The 20,289-nt window shown below is 44.4% G+C and overlaps 1 protein-coding gene across 1 annotated transcript; it reads right to left on the bottom strand.

Moving 5' to 3' along the window:
- Positions 1-476: 476 nt before the first annotated feature.
- abcb9 (ATP-binding cassette, sub-family B (MDR/TAP), member 9) lies at positions 477-19,857 on the bottom strand. Its single transcript, XM_085474604.1, has 11 exons — positions 18,590-19,857; positions 16,769-16,883; positions 16,439-16,569; positions 16,146-16,351; positions 4,216-4,413; positions 3,990-4,118; positions 3,717-3,905; positions 3,362-3,535; positions 2,745-2,904; positions 2,132-2,268; positions 477-2,010 (listed from the first exon to the last, which is right to left on the bottom strand). Exons 1-11 carry the CDS (start codon positions 19,227-19,229, stop codon positions 1,690-1,692), a joined length of 2,400 nt encoding a protein of 799 aa, XP_085330730.1. The 5' UTR covers positions 19,230-19,857; the 3' UTR covers positions 477-1,689.
- Positions 19,858-20,289: the final 432 nt, after the last annotated feature.

Raw genomic sequence — 20,289 nt, 5'->3', positions numbered from 1 at the left:
TTGTACAATTTTAAATGAAAGGCTTTGATGATTTGCAAATCATTCATCTTTAAAAAAGAAAAAAGAAATTAGGTTTTAATCAGGAAATATGCGTTTAACACAGTTTTTATAGAGAGTTTTATTGCTAATGACTAAAAGATGCTCAAGTAGTCTTTATTTGAAATGCTAACCGTGACAACAACACTAGATGGCGCTAGTGTAAAAGCAAAGAGGTGGCCTGAGCCCAGTGGATGACGGTTTGTGGCCAGGGCTAAATGACAATTGTTTTCATATTCGTAGTATAGTGTAAAATATCCACCATAGATTCCTGAAGCCTTCTTATTTTGATGGAACAACGTAGAAGAAACAGCAAATTGGCAAATGTATAGACTTTATGGTGAATAGTCAATTTTTGCTATAACATTTGCATATTGGTTAGTTACTAAAGTTTCAGTCATTTTCAGTCTATAAATAAATGTTATTTCAGTTGTAGTCGCTGTCACTGAAGCAACATAAATATAATTCAGAATTTTATTTGGGATGTTTTACCAGTATTACACAGACACAGCGTAGATCAGACTGTAAGATTCATATTTCATGATCCATTATTGCCATTTAAAAAGGGGATTTTACCATCATATACAGAATATATTCACTTGCCATATATACATACATATATAACATGTCTGCAAAAATAAAGGAATATTTTATTTAGCTACATTTACTTTTCATTGTCAGTGTTAAATACAATTGCAGTATGTTTCTGTAGTGCTATTCATTTTCAATCATATAATATTCTTATTGCACACTATTCCACAGACAAAGGCACCTGTCTTTTCCTTTTACTAATAATACCACCTACTCCACGCAGTAAAAACAAGCCAGCATCTCCATGCCTGCTACAGCGTAAACAATACAACAGCAGAACTAAATCCTGAGGAAGTTTCAACAAAATAATAATTATTGCTGGAGTGCAATACAGAGGTAAACAAAAACACAAAATACAGCCACGCCTCTCTTGTAGCACATCAACAGAAACACATTTTCCTTAAAGCTAATATAATATCCAAACAGGATATTCAAGTTTTATTTGTCCCCACCCTGTTTTATATGTTTGGAAACACATAGGTCAATAGTTTGTTGGAGACATACAATTTGTCATTTTTTTGTCCCTGTGGCTGTACAAGCACTTTCATGGCCAGCTGAGGCCCGTTCCCTTGCTATTTCATTACCAATGACACCAACATAATATCTGAAATTGATTTAAAGTGTTGAATGTGTATTTTATAGCTTTTCACTCTAATTTTAAATATGAACCCAAAGAGAGGTCAGTGCAAGTGAGGGAGGCCATCATTAGGCTGCAAAACCTGAACTAACCTATCAGAGAGACAGCAAAACAATGTAAAGTGCAGGATGACAGAATTCTTTCTTTCTTTTAAAAACATTTAAAACATTTGCATTAAAACAATGCCCATAATGCAACCGTTAATCTGTTAATGGCAAAGTTTTGCCAATGAAACCCCCTGAATTAAAGCTAAAAGTCTGCACATCAGTCTCATATTGATGAATTTAAAATCCACTGTGGTAGTGTGCAGGTGAAACGCTACAAAACTTGTGTCTTTGTCCAACAGATTACAAACCCAAATGCAGATTTAAGTATTTTTAACTTAATTACAGTCCAGTGCCACATCTACACACTGCAGGTCGTTCTCAGTAACGCACACTACACTCAGACTCGCTCAGGCTGCCGCTGCTGCTTCGTCCTCTCCACTGCTGTCCTCCACCTGACTTGCAGCTGGCGTTTTGTGGCGAGTGTAGGTCCTCCTCTCCGGTCTCGATGCCCAGGACCTGCCGCTGAACCAGCTTAGAGTAGAGTCCGCCGCTGGCCATCAGCTCACTGTGAGATCCCTGTTCTGCCACGTGGCCCCTGTCAATTACAATAATGTTGTCTGCCTTCTCCACTGTGCTGAGCCGATGGGCGATCACCAACACGGTGTGGTCCCGCAGGACATTGTTCAGAGCCTGTTGAACCTGTAGTGAATTCAGCAAATACATCAACACCTCTATATTATTCCATAATGCAAATATGCTGCATGTCTGCTTGGTAACAGCTGCTGTACTGAAGCTCTCCTCTGGCTTTGATAACACTTACAATGTGTTCACTTTCTGCATCCAGAGCGCTAGTGGCTTCATCCAGGACTAGAACACGAGGGTTGCGGATGAGAGCTCTTGCAATGGCAACCCTTTGTTTCTGTCCCCCTGACAACTGTGTGCCCTTCTCGCCAACACCTCAAGAAAACAGTAAGGTAAAAGTCAGTCAAATACATCATTTCATCTTATGAAACACATCTCCATTTCTTTATTAAAGAACATAGCTCTATTTTTTGTATGGCTGTGATATTTGTGCATTTAAATCTGAGCACTGTGTTAGTTTTAAGCAGACCCTAGAGTCAGGCTCAGCTGGCAAATCAGCTGATCTCAGTGTCAGCCATACTATCTCATGGTCACTTCTTACTTTTCCACACATCCTATTGGCAGATCTCAAATGGTGCATGCTACTTAAGCTGTATCAGCCAACCTATAGTTTCTGATGCCTCTGCAAGCAGCTTTGCAATGTACAGTAAAGCTCTGTATAGTAAAACAAATCTGCCAGGGACCGATGTTAAATGTGACTTTTCCTCTTGAGGTCCCAGCTTAACAAGCATGTCCATTACACATAGAGCACATAAAAAGCTGATTTACAAATGAACAGATTTAATGATTACTTGTTTCATAGCCTTTAGGAAGAGTGGTAATAAAATCATGAGCATTAGCCTTGGTGGCAGCCTGCAGCACTGCCTCCCTGGGGACATCAGTCAGGCCATAGGTAATGTTCTCCTCAACTGTGCGGGCAAACAGCACAGGCTCTTGACCTACAAGAGCCACCTGCAGACACACAATAAAGAATAGAAATTACTGTATGCTGAAGACTAACAAGCCAAGGGGTGTATTTGTATACAAAGTATGGTAGTTTTTTTTTTTTGTTTAACCTTTTTTAATTTGTTTCTTTTTTAGACTAGTTTTTATCATTGCCAGCAGAAACTGACACAGGGCAGGAAAAATCAGAAAACAGTGATGGACAAACACATTGGCAGTTTTGCTCTTTTCGGGAGATTTTCAGACAACTACTCAACAACAGTTCTTGTGATGTTGGATTGTGCCAATGTGCACAATAGTGCATTTACTGTTAGCATGTTTATAGCCTCCTGAACACTGTATCAGAGCCAGGCCTCCTGCTTAGTCTAGTTCCTGCTGTGTTCTACATGTGAAAAAGTAAAACTGACCCAAGTCCCCAGATATTATACAAAGATTACACATGAAAATGTCTTTTACACTGACTAACCTTGGAGTGGAGGTAGTCATGCTGAAAGCTTTGAACAGGCTTTCCATCCAGCAGCACCTGGCCTTGCTGAGGAAGGTAGAAATTTTCCACAAGACTCACACAGGAGCTCTTCCCACTGCCTGAAGGTCCCACAAGGGCAGTCACTTCTCCGGGACGCAGGAGGAATGACACCCCCTGCAAAAAGACCCATTTCAAACTAAGCAGACATAATGTCAACCGTATCCTAACTTCACCCTCATTTAGTTGGTTATATTGTTGCAATCTTCTAGTAAACTGCCCTCATCTCTACCACCATGAGTCAAACAGACCACTTGTGAATAATTTCTTCAGGTGTTCAGGATCCCTGAGGACAAACCTTGAGAATATCAGTTTCAGGGCGTGTCGGGTAGGCAAACGTGACGTCTTTAAATTCAACCAGACCGGCGCATGTCTCCGGAGCCTCTGTGCCATCAGAGGGGTGTTCGGGTTTCCTATCCAGATACTCAAAAACCTTCTCAGCAGCTCCAACTCCTTGCATGAGGCCCGTGTACACTGATGCAATGCTCTGCAAAGTGAAGACAACATGGATTCATTGCCATGTCTTCAGAACAGAAAACAAACGACCTGTGGAGAATGATAGGTGAAATACCTCAAGACATTCGCCAAGCTCTAGCATGTATATGAAAAAAGATATCAAGGCACCGCTACTCATCTGATTAGTAATCACAAGGTGGCCTCCATAGTAGAGGATAGCCAGCTCGAGAGCAAGCTCTGAGATCTGGAAAACACACAAAAAATCCCTTGCTGTAAGGTAAAAACAGAGACCACTAAATAAACCATGCAGAATTATGTAAAGGGTAACTGCAGATACCTACACAACTGGACCACATGTAGCAAGCGTAGGCCAGGGCTTGTTTTTTGTTGAGCTGGAACATGACTAAGAGTTTGGCGTAATAGGAATCGGCCTCTCCATTCTCGTTGGCAAAGCTCCGCACCGTCCTCATGGCTGAGATGGTTTCTTCTGCAACTTTATTGGCCTCTGCGAGGGTTGTTTGCACCTTTTTGGTCAGATTCTGGAAAGAACAGAAGAAAATATAAAAGTTATCTAATCGTAAATAGTAGAGAGCCTGATTGGGAATAGTGTCAGGGATTCTTCTGTAGCAGGGGTGTGGTCTCTAGCCCGCCTGACCAGGAGGAGTCGAACATTAACTCAGCTCTTCCAGGGCACCCTGCAGACTCGGCTGCTGGCAACAGCAAGGGAGTGGGGCCGCCGCTGGGATGACGTGAACGCCAAACAGGAGTCCATCACAGGTCGACTGCAGGTATGCGAGTAAGACCTTCTGAGGAGGGTTTCACTTTTCTCTCTTCTTTATAATTGACCCTTGTTTTCTCTCTCTCAGCTCCTTGTCCCAGAGTGGGAGGGATTTGAAGCACAAAGGGAGGTTTGACCAGCTGACAGGAAACACCAGTGAAAAACTGAAACAACTGCAGGTGTGGGGTTGTTTTGATATGACACATACGTCAGAGACATTATCCTAAACTGGACTAACAAAGGACCATTAGTCCAACATGAAACTTATCTTACATAAGGTAAGGCTGAAGTTCATTGATAATTTTAATCAAAAACTTGTTGAAATATTTTTACTGAACATGCAAACATCTGCTGATGAAAATGTGTTGATCTATCGGTCTGTTATGAAGCAATTGCTATTTCTAATGTGTCTTTATCACTTTCTGATGGTTTATTAATTAAACAATACATGTATTAATTGTTGTATTATCTGTAGATATAGTATTTATATATATTTATTTATAGTATAGTGAAAATGTTTAATTATTACTGTTTAAATGACTAATATGTGACATGTATTAGTAGTGATGTGGTGCTGAGGGTTAAAATGCCTTTTTGTCTTTTGGTATACTACGAAATGGCAATAAACCATTAATATATGTCTATGCTGTGCTCGTATTTATTTTACCCTACTCAAATTCAATTTATGATACATTTTATTTTGAAAGATTTAAAATGGTTCTTTAAAGAACCTTTTTAAAAAATGGTTCTTTGAAAAACCATTAAAGGTGGACCCTGGGTCAGACAGACAGATGACAGTCTCAGGTGTATACACTGATACAAAACAGCACAAGAGAAGGAGGATTTAGTGTTTGTGTTATTACGAGTGCTAAACAAGAAGAGTTCCCAGATGTTACAGTGGACACATGTGTGACTCCTGTGATTAAAGCATCTTTCTTTCAGCTTAACGAGTGAACCGTCAGCTTGTTCAAACACACGTTAAAGTCCGTTTGGCTCGACACCACCGAACAGAGGCAGCAATATAACATAGCTAACATTAACAGTGCAGTGAATCCTGCTTGTGCCGTGATTCAGGACTGCAAACTGAGCAGCATCACTGACTTTCAGCTTGTTGTGTTTGTGGATATATGACTGACTTTAATTATCCATAAAATCATCAGATTCTCTGTAAGATTAAGGTCGACTATTGAACAGCGTATATTTTAAAGTAAAGGCTTTAAAACCAAATTACCAAATGAACCAAATGAATATTATGTCACCCCTGATGATCCACCAGGACAAACTCAGCAGTGTGTGAGGAAGAAGAGGAGGAAGAGCCAGCAGCAGCTGACAGATGGAGAGAGACAGACTGCTCCCTGTTTGTGAAGGACTGCTAGAAAAGTTTAAAATAACTAATTGTCTGTCCTGAATCAGTCTTATTAAGTAATGTTCAAATAATTTTATGATTCCAGTGTTTTCAGTGTGGGAGAAAGTACTCAGGGCCTTCAAGTTAAACACTATGAAAGGCAGCAACAAGTTTAATGTTCAGAAACCTAAAGTATGTATCAGCAGCAGAATGGAGCTAAAAATAAATGTTTGTTTCAGTTCTATGAAGCTTTGAGTATTTTGGATTAGTAGCACTGCTGTGTTTGTTGCATCATATTGCTGTAACTGTTTATATGCTTTATATATTCTGAGGTAAGTTGATCTATAGTGTTACATTATATTCTATAAGGATGTTATGTGTTTGTATACTTTCTGCCCAGTTAGACCCATTTAGCAAAGTCAGCCTGTTTAAGGCTCTGATATCTATTCTGTATGACTTAAAGCAGTTATGACATGGTCTGATTTTCTCACCCAATAAAGGAATATTTCATATATCAGTCTACTCTTCATTTTATCAGAAACAGTTATCACAGCTCGTAAATTTTCTTTTTACACATATATGTAAGCATTGAGCCAAATTTAGCAATGCCAACATATTAAACGAACAATATTTGTCTCTTATGTATAATACATCTGTATATACACTGTGAAAGGTACTTGTCTTTGAGTGAAGATTTAAGGTGATAGGAAATATAAATAACTGCAACTTGAATCTTTGACCCAGAGTTCAAGCTCACTGCTGTAATATATCCTGTAATATATATATATATCATAATAATCTGACAATAATTTACATTACCACAGTCAGATGATTTTAGTCTCATGAACAACATAAGCTAATTGTTATTTACTAGCTAATCTTAAAATGACTGTTCATTACAGGAATGAAGCCCAACTATCATGTTTTACAGTCCTGTGGTCTCAGCTTCAGATACTCAACTAATCAAAGTGATGTCATGACAAAAATGAATGACCAACAAAACATTTTTTCTCCTTCATTTACAGTGGGGCAAAAAAGTATTTAGTCAGCCACCGATTGTGCAAGTTCCCCCACTTAAAATGATGACAGAGGTCAGTAATTTGCACCAGAGGTACACTTCAACTGTGAGAGACAGAATGTGAAAAAAAAAATCCATGAATCCACATGGTAGGATTTGTAAAGAATTTATTCGTAAATCAGGGTGGAAAATAAGTATTTGGTCACCTCAAACAAGGAAAATCTCTGGCTCTCACAGACCTGTAACGTCTTCTGTAAGAAGCTTTTCTGTCCCCCACTCGTTACCTGTATGAATGGAACCTGTTTGAACTCATCATCTGTATATAAGACACCTGTCCACAGCCGCAAACAGTCAGACTCCAAACTCCGCCATGGCCAAGACCAAAGAGCTTTCGAAGGACACCAGGAAAAGTATTGTAGACCTGCACCAGACTGGGAAGAGTGAATCTACAATAGGCAAGCAGCTTGGTGTGAAAAAATCAACTGTGGGAGCAATCATCAGAAAATGGAAGACATACAAGACCACTGATAATCTCCCTCGATCTGGGGCTCCACGCAACATCTCATCCCGTGGGGTCAAAATGATCATGAGAACGGTGAGCAAAGATCCCAGAACCACACGGGGGGACCTGGTGAATGACCTGCAGAGAGCTGGGACCAAAGTAACAAAGGTCACCATCAGTAACACACTACAACGGCAGGGAATCAAATCCCGCAGTGCCAGACGTGTTCCGCTGCTGAAGCCAGTGCATGTCCAGGCCCGTCTGAAGTTTGCCAGAGAGCACATGGATGATACAGCAGAGGATTGGGAGAATGTCATGTGGTCAGATGAAACCAAAGTAGAACTTTTTGGTATAAACTCAACTCGTCGTGTTTGGAGGAAGAAGAATACTGAGTTGCATCCCAAGAACACCATACCTACTGTGAAGCATGGGAGTGGAAACATCATGCTATGGGGCTGTTTTTCTGCCAAGGGGACAGGACGACTGATCCGTGTTAAGGACAGAATGAATGGGGCCATGTATCGTGAGATGTTGAGCCAAAACCTCCTTCCATCAGTGAGAACTTTGAAGATGAAACGAGGCTGGGTCTTCCAACATGACAATGATCCAAAACACACCGCCCGGGCAACAAAGGAGTGGCTCCGTAAGAAGCATTTGAAAGTCCTGGAGTGGCCTAGCCAGTCTCCAGACCTCAACCCCAATAACAAAAATACAACTCAATACTTTGTAACATAACCTTTGTTGGCAATAACAGAGGTCAAACGTTTACTATAGGTCTTTACCAGGTTTGCACACACAGTAGCTGGTATTTTGGCCCATTCCTCCATGCAGATCTTCTCGAGAGCAGTGATGTTTTGGGGCTGTCGCTGAGCAACACGGACTTTCAACTCCCGCCACAGATTTTCTATGGGGTTGAGGTCTGGAGACTGGCTAGGCCACTCCAGGACTTTCAAATGCTTCTTACGGAGCCACTCCTTTGTTGCCCGGGCGGTGTGTTTTGGATCATTGTCATGTTGGAAGACCCAGCCTCGTTTCATCTTCAAAGTTCTCACTGATGGAGGGAGGTTTTGGCTCAACATCTCACGATACATGGCCCCATTCATTCTGTCCTTAACACGGATCAGTCGTCCTGTCCCCTTGGCAGAAAAACAGCCCCTTAGCATGAGGTTTCCACTCCCATGCTTCACAGTAGGTATGGTGTTCTTGGGATGCAACTCAGTATTCTTCTTCCTCCAAACACGACGAGTTGAGTTTATACCAAAAGGTTCTACTTTGGTTTCATCTGACCACATGACATTCTCCCAATCCTCTGCTGTATCATCCATGTGCTCTCTGGCAAACTTCAGACGGGCCTGGACATGCACTGGCTTCAGCAGTGGAACACGTCTGGCACTGCGGGATTTGATTCCCTGCCGTTGTAGTGTGTTACTGATGGTGACCTTTGTTACTTTGGTCCCAGCTCTCTGCAGGTCATTCACCAGGTCCCCCCGTGTGGTTCTGGGATCTTTGCTCACCGTTCTCATGATCATTTTGACCCCACGGGATGAGATGTTGCGTGGAGCCCCAGATCGAGGGAGATTATCAGTGGTCTTGTATGTCTTCCATTTTCTGATGATTGCTCCCACAGTTGATTTTTTCACACCAAGCTGCTTGCCTATTGTAGATTCACTCTTCCCAGTCTGGTGCAGGTCTACAATACTTTTCCTGGTGTCCTTCGAAAGCTCTTTGGTCTTGGCCATGGCGGAGTTTTGAGTCTGACTGTTTGCGGCTGTGGACAGGTGTCTTTTATACAGATGATGAGTTCAAACAGGTTCCATTCATACAGGTAACGAGTGGGGGACAGAAAAGCTTCTTACAGAAGATGTTACAGGTCTGTGAGAGCCAGAGATTTTCCTTGTTTGAGGTGACCAAATACTTATTTTCCACCCTAATTTACGAATAAATTCTTTACAAATCCTACCATGTGAATTCATGGATTTTTTTTTCACATTCTGTCTCTCACAGTTGAAGTGTACCTCTGGTGCAAATTACTGACCTCTGTCATCATTTTAGGTGGGGGAACTTGCACAATCGGTGGCTGACTAAATACTTTTTTGCCCCACTGTATGTCACACAATGCTGTTTAAAACGTTTCTCACGGTTAGTATCATGGTTGCTAGGCAGCGCGAGGAAGGCTAGACCGTCCCATTTCACAAGCCTCTCACTACTTATATGTAGTATGCGTAGTGCGCGTACTTCAAGCGTGTGGTCTCTTAATTGGGACACAGCCAGTGACGGCGGTGCTGGTGACAGAGGAGGAAGTAAATGGAATCGCAAGGGAGTAGGGCTGTTCGATATAACGATATATATCGGATGACGATATGAAAACGTCAATCGTTTCATATTACGCTATCGTTTGTGTCGTGTTGTGGCAAAATAAACTTTTTACGGCATTTTTTTAAATCGTTTTGATGGTCACTGTAGAATTTCTTAAAGTTCTCTCTTTCTCTTATATATTTAACATAACCACACTACAGACGGACAAGCGACTGTTTTTATCCATTGACGTTTGCAACAACGACGGTAAAACCATCGCGTGGCTCCGTCGTCCGCTTCTTTATTTTCCACATAAACCTTTCACAATAACGCTGAAGATACTGTTGAGATTTTTCAAAATAAACTGAATCACGTGAAAGAGTACACAGAGTGTACGGATGAGAAGCAAGAAATAGCCATCAGGTGCTAAAAAATAAACCTTAGAATCAAACATTAGAACCGGCTTTTCCCCGCAGCACGCCATGTAATAAATACTCACAAAGAAAATGTCTAAAAATGTAAGGTTTCATGCATTGGTCAAAACACCTGACTCCAGGTACACGACCAGCTAAAAAAAAAAAAAAAATACTCATGCAAATCGAGTTGCCCGACATTCATGGAATTTACAGAAAATGTAAAATTTTTGTGATATATACCGTTGTCAGGACGATAAATATCTTATATCGGGATATGAAATTTTGGTCATATTGCACAGCCCTACAGTCACTCCCTACAAGGGAGTGACTGTTTCCCGGTACCCTGGTGCAGAAGCAACGGAATCAGCTGCTGAAACACAAATATACACTTGCATGAGCACGGAAATCCAATGTGTGTCAGGTCCTTTATCACACTTTTACAATCTACACATGTCCCCCAGATGTGTCACAAGTAGACAATCACAAAGTTACTGTCTTGACAAGAAGACAGTTACACTATACTCTCACTAAATGCACAAAAGGCTAATTGTAGCTTTCTTCTTAAAAACGAATCCCCACACTGAGAAAAGAGAACTACTTTTAGCCGAAAATAACAGAGCATCTCATCCAAACAACATTATACCTGACATTACATTTATTGTTGTTAAGATATACATCGTGTGTACTAGGGTGACCATATTTTGATTTCCAAAAAAGAGGACACTTAGCACATTCATGAAGAATTTTAATAATACTGTTTGCTTAAAGAAAATTTTAACACATTTAAATAATGCATTCTCTGTGCGGTAAATGAATGGTGAAATAAAAAATGTCTTGTAGGCTTTTACAAGTGAATCGCTACCTTATCGTGGTGGAGGGGTTTGTGTGTCCCAGGGATCCCAGGGGCTATGTTGTCTGGGGCTTTTGCCCCCTGGTAGGGTCTCTCATGGCAAATTGGTCCTGGGTGAGGGACCAGACAAAGAGCGATTCAGAAGACCCTAATGAAAAGAATATCGAGGGAACAGTTTACCCTGCCCGGGATAGGGTTACCGGGGCCCCGCCCTGGAGCCAGGCCCAGGGAGGGTGCCCGAGGGCAAGCGTCTGGTGGCCGGGCCTTAGTCCATGGGGCCCGGCCGGACACAGCCCAAAGAGGAGACATGGGCCCATCCTCCCGCAGGCCCACCACCCGCAGGAGGCACCATAGGGGTCGGGTGCATTGTGTGCCGGGTGGCGGCCAGGAGCGGAGGCCCTGGCGGACTGACCCCCGGCTGCCAAGACTGGCAATAGGGACATGGAATGTCTCTGGTGGGGAAGGAGCCTGAGTTAGTGCGTGAGGTTGAGAGGTACCGGCTAGATATAGTCGGGCTCACCTCTACGCATGGCTTGGGCTCTTGAACCAGTCTCCTGGAGAGGGGCTGGACTCTGTCTCAGTCTGGAGTTGCCCCTGGTGAGAGGCGGCGGGCTGGGGTGGGTATTCTAATATCCCCTCGGCTTGCTGCCGGTACGTTGGGGTTTTCCCCGGTGGATGAGAGGGTTTGTTCCCTGCGCCTTAGGGTCGGGGAACGGGTCCTGACTGTCATCTGTGCTTATGCGCCGAGTAGCAGTTCGGAGTACCCAGCCTTCTTAGAGTCCCTGGGGGTGGGGTACTGGAAGGTGCTCCACCTGGAGACTCTGTTGTCCTGCTAGGAGACTTCAATGCTCACGTGGGTAACGACAGCGAGACCTGGAGGGGCGTGATTGAGAGGAACGGCCTCCCTGATCTGAACCCGAGCGGTGCTTTGTTATTAGACTTCTGTGCTAATCACAGTTTGGCCATAACGAACACCCTGTTCAAACATAAGAGTGTCCATAAGTGCACGTGGCACCAGGACGCTCTAGGCCGTAGGTCGATGATCGATTTTGTAATCGTATCACCAGACCTGCGACCATATGTTCTGGACACTCGGGTAAAGAGAGGGGCTGAGCTGTCAACTGATCACCACCTGGTGGTGAGTTGGATCAGGTGGCGGGGGAGGACGCTGGACAGACCTGGTGCACCTAAACGCGTAGTGAGGGTGTGCTGGGAACATCTAGCAGAGGCCCCAGTCCGCGAGATCTTCAACGCACACCTCCGGCAGAGCTTCAACAGCATTCCGAGGGAGACTGGGGACATTGAGTCCGAATGGACCATGTTCAGCGTCTCCATTGCCGAAGCTGCTGCATTGAGCTGCGGCCGCAAGGTGGTTGGTGCCTGCCGTGGTGGTAATCCCCAAACCAAATGGTGGACACCAGAGGTGAAGGGAGAAACCAGGCTGAAGAAGGAGTCCTATCGGGCTTGGTTAGCCTGTGGGACTCCGGAGGCAACCGACAGGTATCGACAGGCCAAGCGGAATGCGGCTCGGGCAGTGGCTGAAGCAAAAACTCGGGTGTGGGAGGAGTTCGGAGAGGCCATGGAAAAATACTTTCGGACTGCCTCGAAGAGATTCTGGCAAACCGTCAGGCGTCTCAGGAAGGGAAAGCGGTGCTCTACCTGCACTATGTATAGTGCTGGCGGAGCGCTGCTGACGTCGACTGAGAAAATTGTCAGGCGGTGGAAGGAATACTTCGAGGACCTCCTTAATCTAACTGACACGTCTTCCGAGGAGGAAGCAGAGTCTGGGGATGAGGGGAATGACCCGCCAATTTCCGGGGGCGAGGTCACTGAGGCAGTTAAACAACTCCTTGGTGGCAGAGCCCCTGGTGTTGATGAGGTCTTCCCCAAGTTCCTGAAGGCTCTGGATGTTGTAGGGCTGTCCTGGTTGACACACCTCTGCAATGTTGCGTGGAGATCAGGGGCAGTACCTGTGGACTGGCAGACCGGGGTGGTGGTCCCCATCTTTAAGAAGGGGGACCGGAGGGTGTGTTCCAACTACAGGGGGATCACACTCCTCAGCCTCCCTGGGAAAGTCTATGCCAGGGTGCTGGAAAGGAGAGTTCGTCCGCTAGTCGAACCTCGGATACAGGAGGAACAATGCGGTTTTCGTCCTGGTCGCGGAACACTGGACCAGCTCTTTATCCTCTCCAGGATACTTGAGGGTGCATGGGAGTTTGCCCAACCAGTCTACATGTGTTTTGTGGACTTGGAGAAGGCATTCGACCGTGTCCCTCGGGGTGTCCTGTGGGAGGTGTTGCGGGAGTATGGGGTGTCTGGCCCATTGCTACGGGCCATTCGATCCCTATACAACCATTGTAAGAGCTTGGTTCGCATTGCCGGCAATAAGTCAGACTCGTTCCCGGTGGGTGATGGGCTCCGCCAGGGCTGCCCTTTGTCTCCGGTTCTGTTCATAATTTTTATGGACAGGATTTCTAGGCGCAGCCAAGTGGCGGAGGGCTTTCGCTTTGGTGGCCTCAGAATCTCATCTCTGATTTTTGCGGATGATGTGGTTCTGTTGGCTTCATCGGGTGAGGGCCTCCAGCTCGCACTGGAACGGTTCGCAGCAGAGTGTGAAGCAGCGGGAATGAGGATCAGCACCTCCAAATCTGAGGCCATGGTTCTCAGCCGGAAAAGGGTGGAGTGCCCACTCCGGGTCGGGGATGAGTTCTTGCCCCAAGTGGAGGAGTTCAAGTATCTCGGGGTCTTGTTCGCGAGTGATGGGAGAAGGGAGCCGGAGATCGACAGACGGATTCGGGCTGCAGCTGCAGTAATGCAGACGCTGCACCAGTCCGTCGTGGTGAAGAGGAGCTGAGTGTAAAAGCGAAGCTCTCAATTTACCGGTCGATCTACGTCCCTACCCTCACCTATGGCCACGAGCTGTGGGTAGTGACCGAAAGAACGAGATCGCGGATACAAGCGGCAGAAATGAGCTTCCTCCGAAGAGTGGCTGGCCTCTCCCTTAGAGATAGGGTGAGAAGTTCGGCCATCCGGGAGGGGCTCAGAGTAGAGCTGCTGCTGCTCCACATCGAAAGGAGCCAGCTGAGGTGGTTCGGGCATCTGACAAGGATGCCCCCTGGGCGCCTCCTGGGTGAGGTGTTCCAGGCATGTCCCACCGGGGAGGAGGCCCCGGGGCAGACCCAGGACACGCTGGAGAGATTATATCTCTCGGCTGGCCTGGGAACGCCTTGGTGTTCCCCCGGATAAGCTGGAGGAGGTGGCTGGGAAGAGGGAGGTCTGGGTCTCTTTGCTTAGGCTGCTGCCCCCGCGACCCGGCCTCGGATAAAGCGGATGAAGATGGATGGATGGATGGATGGATGGATGGATGGATGGACAAGTGCAAAAGACTAATTTAAAAACCTCTAGAATTAAGTAACGTTACAGAAATAATGTCTCATTTGTATAAGAAAAATGACCAGTGAGGTATGGTTTCTGCTGTCTCATTTCGCGTTTCTAACCTCAATTAATTTTTTTTGCATGCCACCATTCTTCCAGTCAAAGTATGATTGGGAATATATTCTCTGGTAAGTCTGAGAAATGCCACAGTATTGGATTTTATTAAGATCTCAAAGAGTGACTTCAACTGAATGTAGCACTATGACACCATTGACAATAGCTTCAGTCTTGGTGCAGGCACTTTTTGGCTTTGTTAAAGTCTGGAAATGCTTCTCTTCTTTTAGCAACACACAAGTGCAATCCATGGATCTGTAGCTATTGTGACGCTTCATAGTATGAAATGCCAGTGCACCTTCTGCTGCAGATACAACAACATCCTCGTTTTTCCCAGGTGTAACAAAGAACTCAGTCAACTTACTAGATGAATTTTCGCCTCGCACAGCCTTTATATACAGGTGCATATAAGTGGTCCGCAGGTGCGCAATCGCTGTCAAAATAAAAGGCGCGCACCAGATAAGAAGTTGCAACGCACGTTTGCGTACATAAGATTTTCTGGAGGAAGACAGATATTTGTTTAGAACTCTTAAAGATGTCGAAGAAGCAAGCTCCTTTAAGCAATTACTTTGGTGTTCCTCCACCTCCAAAGAAATGTCAGAAGGAGTGCGAACCGCAAAAAGAAGCGCGTATTCTCGGAAAAGTGGTTGCAGGAGGTGAGCTGGCTTCAAACAAATGATGAACGCACAAAGATTTGGTGCAGAATATGCAGTGAAAATCCCACCCTAGCGAACAAAAACAGTGCCTTTTATATGTACGCGAACGCGCGTTGCAACTTCTTATCTGGTGCGCGTCTTTTATTTTGACAGCGAATGCGCACCTGCGGACCACTTATGTGCACCCCTGTTTATACGTTTTTAAACCTTTGTTAGACACACAAACATATTTGCCAGCTCTGCACACAGTGGACTCCACCTCCCATTTATTCTGAGGGATGGTACAAGGGAAATTTGTTTTGCAGTTTGTCTGAAAAGATGCACTTGCGCTTTGGCATCTTGTGGCATCTTTTCAGCGCGCCGCTGCGCACTCTGTCCCGTCTGTGAGCGCGGAACAACCACTTACTTCGGGACGAAGTCGCACATATGGGTCCCTCTGTATGTCTATAGGAAAACCCGGACATTTTCATCCATCTCGAAAATCCCCCCGGACAGAACGTGAAAAGTGGACATGTCCGAGGAAAAGAGGACGGTTGGTCACCCTATGTGTACTCATGTTGTACAATGTGTTGAACTGTATTATGGTTATTGTTGTTTAACAGAGAGACAGTATTTTATTTGTCACCACAAGGAAGCACGTATGCTGCGTCATCAGCCCCTGAGAGAGAAAGTGTACCCCAACAAAAATGGCACCCATGAGGAAAGGTTTTGCCGCGTTCCCTAATGTGGAACAAAGTTCCCAAAATGTTAAGGACATTTTTGCCTCCGTCGTCATTTCCCTTTGACTTGATCACTGTTGATGCTGCAATACTCAACAACAGTAATAACTATTTCTCAAGACCACTTTAAAAAAATTACAATAATATCTGACTTCTTGGAAGCAAACTATAAAGAAATGAACATTCAGACAAAACTACTTTACCTTGTAGTATTCACCATAAAGTTTTGAGACTAGACCGATGAAAGGGAATCCCATGATGGTCACCAGTGTGAGCTTCCAGGACATGCCAAACATGAAGATGAAGAAGCCAACGCCCTTAATGACACTCCGCAGGAAGATGTTGACATTCTGGGAGATGAGGTCGCTCACCTGGGTGGTGTCAGCAGACAGACGTGAAAGGATGTCACCTGCAGGGTTACAAGGGCGTGGAATAACATTAGAACGGATCAATGGAAGGGAAAGATGTGTGCACAGGAACTCGCGTTCAACATCACCTGTGTGATTGTCATCAAAAAAGGCAATTTCTTGCCTCATCAAGGTTCGGAAAAGATGGTTCCTGAGACGAAGGTTTAATCTCGCAAACGTCAGGGTGAAGACACCTCCTCGTACTCCGATTGCAAGTGAACTGAGGAGAGAGAAAAGACTGCCATGAAGCAGTTCTGTGGTTTGGCATTTAACACACGTCATCATCTAAACAAAGCAAGCAGCTTTGCCAAGGATCATCTCAGTATATAAGCTGAATGCATTCCTCTGTGTAATTTACAACAAAATGTAAACAAAACATTAAAAAACAAAAATTAAAACCTACAACTGCGGATGCTCACCTGGCTAAGGCCAGTGCTGCAAGTATGATCACAGGTTTGGCAAAGTACTCCATGCTTTGGTGAACCACAATACTGTCTATGGCTTTCCCATAGTAGTACGGTATGAAAGCCTCACCTGAAAGCAAAGAGTCATCATTACTTAATGTTTTTTAAAGTCTAAGTTGAACTGATGATCCATACATAAAGGCTTTGTGACAACTTGAGCATTCAATTTTATTTAATTAGTTTTTTATCCATCCATCCATTCGCTTACGCTTATCCCTTTCAAGGTGGCGGGGTGTGCTGGAGCCTATCCCAGCTGTCATAGGGCGAGAGGCGGGGTACATCCTGGACAGGTCGCCAGTCTGTCGCAGGGCCAACACACAGAGACAGACAACCATTCATGCTCACATTAACACTTATAGGCAATTTAGATTGATCAGTTAACCTATCCCCACAAGCTGCATGTGTTTGGACTGTGGGAGGAAGCCGGAGTACCCAGGGAGAACATGCAAACTCCACACTGAAAGACCACAGCCTGATGGAGAATTGAACTCAGGACATTCTTGCTGTGCGGCAACAGTGGTAACCTCCATGCTCGATGCTTTTTTTTATTCAATTCTAAATCAGAGTGAAAAATAAGGTCACTGTACATTCATAGTGAGAGCGTTTTTTTGTTTTTTGGGACATTTGGGACTCCCCTTGTCCCAAATGTTTTTCTAACATTTAGGAACAGAACCTCGAGGTGTTTGGGCTCACCCTTAGAGCTCAGATGCTCAGTTCCTGGGGAGCAGTTCAGGCAAGGGAAGATTAGTTAAGATGCCTCCTGAACACCTCCAATATGAAGTTTTTCTTGTATACCCAACAAGAAAGAGACACCTGGGCCCACCAAGGACATGCTGGACAAATTATGTCTCTTGGCTGGTTTGGGATATCCTTGTGAAAGAGCTGGAGGCTGAGGTGGAGGAAAGTGAGTTCTAGGCGTCTCTGCTCAGACTGTTGCCCCTGTAATCGCTTTTTAAGCAGCACAAAACCAATGGATGGATGGACAAATGCATAGTTTAGATGTACGAGTACATAAAATACCTCAAATTTTTATATTGTACTTCAAAGAAAATGAGCAAACTTCCAAAATGATTTGAATGAAATGTGTGTATTTAATGATATTCCATAAATTAAAGAATTGATGAAACTGATAAAACCGTGAGTGCTGTTGGAGGCTCTGGCATTCAGCCCACTGTTACAAACAATAATGAGCCTTAGAGTTACTTAGTATGACTTTGACCTATTAATGTAGGTATAGACGTTTATTGGCATTCACCAAATATACCATTTCCAGCTCTTTTATTTTTATTCTTGGACTCTAATAGAGACGCTTTGTATGCTTCACAGTTGAAATGAAACCTAGCGTTTAATATACAGGGCCTTGGCACAGGCACCGTTTAAGTCAACTTTCTTCTGATTGGCTAGTCCTTTGAAACAGAAGGTTTGAACAGCAGGTGGCTGAGGCTTCTGGTTAGTAATGTAGATGAATATACTGATCAATATCTTTGGGCTTTATGACAAAAAACATTTGTCTTTTAGCAACTGGGACCCATATGAGCGAGTTAGGGGTCCTTTTAATAATTCCATGACAGAAAGCATCAACAGTTGGAACATATTGAAAAGAACACACTTGTTTTTCTACCATAGCACTTATCTGTAATTAAAAAGTGTTGTGTAGTGTGGCATGAGTAGCGTAATCAGAACCTGCAGACTCAGTTTTGTCAGTTGCATTGGGGCAGTGTGTCTAAATCCTTTATAACAGACAGCAATAAATAATGTGACATTAAGGACACTCACACACAGCAGAGATGATGAGGAAGAGGACAGCAACAGAGAGCAGCTCAGCATCCTTTTTGCAGTAGCTCAGCAGGCGTCCCAGTGTGGCCCCTGAGCTGCTGTCCTTCTCCTTCTTTCTCTCAGAGCCCAACTCCTGCTCCTCCTCGCCAACTGTCTCCACCAGCTTTTCAGTGTCCTCACGGCCCCTTGCTCCTCTACCACTACTGCTGCTCTCAGACTCCGGCTCCTTCCCCAGCCACCTCCAGAGCAGCATTACTCCCAGAGAAGAGGCACAAGTCCAACATATCAGGCTCAAGAGCCAGGGCTGGTGACTGATGCTCACCTCAGTCAGCATCAGCAGCTTGGCCAGTGTATAGGTGATGACGATCAGACAGATGAGGAGAATAAGGCTGGTGGATTTAGCAACCCTCTGCGGGCCGTCCACCTTGTTCCATGTCACCCCTAAAGAGGCTCCCAGCAGGAGGGAGGCTCGGAGCAGCACTGTCCCCCAGATGTCCAGTGCAGACTGAAGGATATTAAAGTTGAGGGCATCCTCTGTGAAGGTGCTCAGCTGTGATCCATGTGCGTACAGGACAGTGGTGGTGACAACATCCAGGAGGACGTATGACACGATGCAGCCCACAGCCACGTTGATTCCCATGCTGATTATCAGAACAGAGAGCAGCACCAGCACAAAGCAGCAAACAGCGGCTTGAGAAATGATCGGTTACAGTGCAGCAGCGGTTTGAATAAAATGTGAGAAAAGTTTCTCAAAACATACACCAGACAAGAACACAAACACTCAGCAAAACCGGATTATTTTAGTTATTCTTTCCGGTCTTTTTCCGTTTTATGCAGCTGCACAGAAAATATCAAGTAGTCTTATTACAACTACCAGCATTTAGGACGTCACTACATTGTTAATGATTGTCCAGCCATGCCGCAACATTACTGTAACACATATCCTGCTACATTGTTGGCTAGCTTTGTGAATTAGCTTCTTGAGGGCGGTCAGCTGCGTTGCGTTACACTTCCGTGTTAAATCTTGTCACTGTCCAGCCCCGACAGCATTCAGTAACTCACTGAAACCCCTCTCCTTATTCAATGTTGTCCTCAAACACATGCATTACAACCCAAACTGACTCAAGTTCGTGTAACGAATACATGAACTTCGATACCGGCGTTCAAGAAGACGCCGGCATCGAAGCTCGTCTAGATTACAGAAGATTAAGAGCAGGCAGTGATTCTCTGCGGCACACTAGTGAGCGTTTCTACCACCAGTTCATCTTTTTTGCTATCTTGTGTTTTTCTACTCAAGAGGTTCACATGTCCCTAACCCGAATACGAAGCCAATAACGTCTGATGGTTAAAGAATGCCCACTCGTGTTCTGCAGACTACAGAAACCCGCTTTTAAATGGCTAAAGTTACAGGAAAGAAGACAGAGTGACACATCTTTCCTTTTAGCTTTACGGATGTTTCCATAGAATCTCGCTGAAAATGACCAGTTTGGCTCCTCCCAGTTTTCCATTAAAGTGGACATGTATCACTCTGTTTGTGAAGCTAGATTTAAAACAATCAGTCTTTTAACCTTCTGTTTTTACAGCATGTGCAGTGCCATCTGACACCAATATGACATCACTGGGTTGGCGGGTCAGAAGTATGAAGTTACTATCAGTTAATTACTATCAGTAAGTTAATGACTTACTAACAGGTTGTTGTT

This window comes from Copadichromis virginalis, linkage group LG12, assembly GCF_057382275.1.
Source record: "Copadichromis virginalis isolate Kocher_CV1m ecotype Utaka linkage group LG12, C_Virginalis_male_GT1.1, whole genome shotgun sequence".
Lineage (NCBI taxonomy): Eukaryota > Metazoa > Chordata > Actinopteri > Cichliformes > Cichlidae > Copadichromis > Copadichromis virginalis.
The sequence above is the reverse complement of the archived record's forward strand: the minus strand, read 5'-3'. Positions and strand labels throughout refer to the sequence as shown.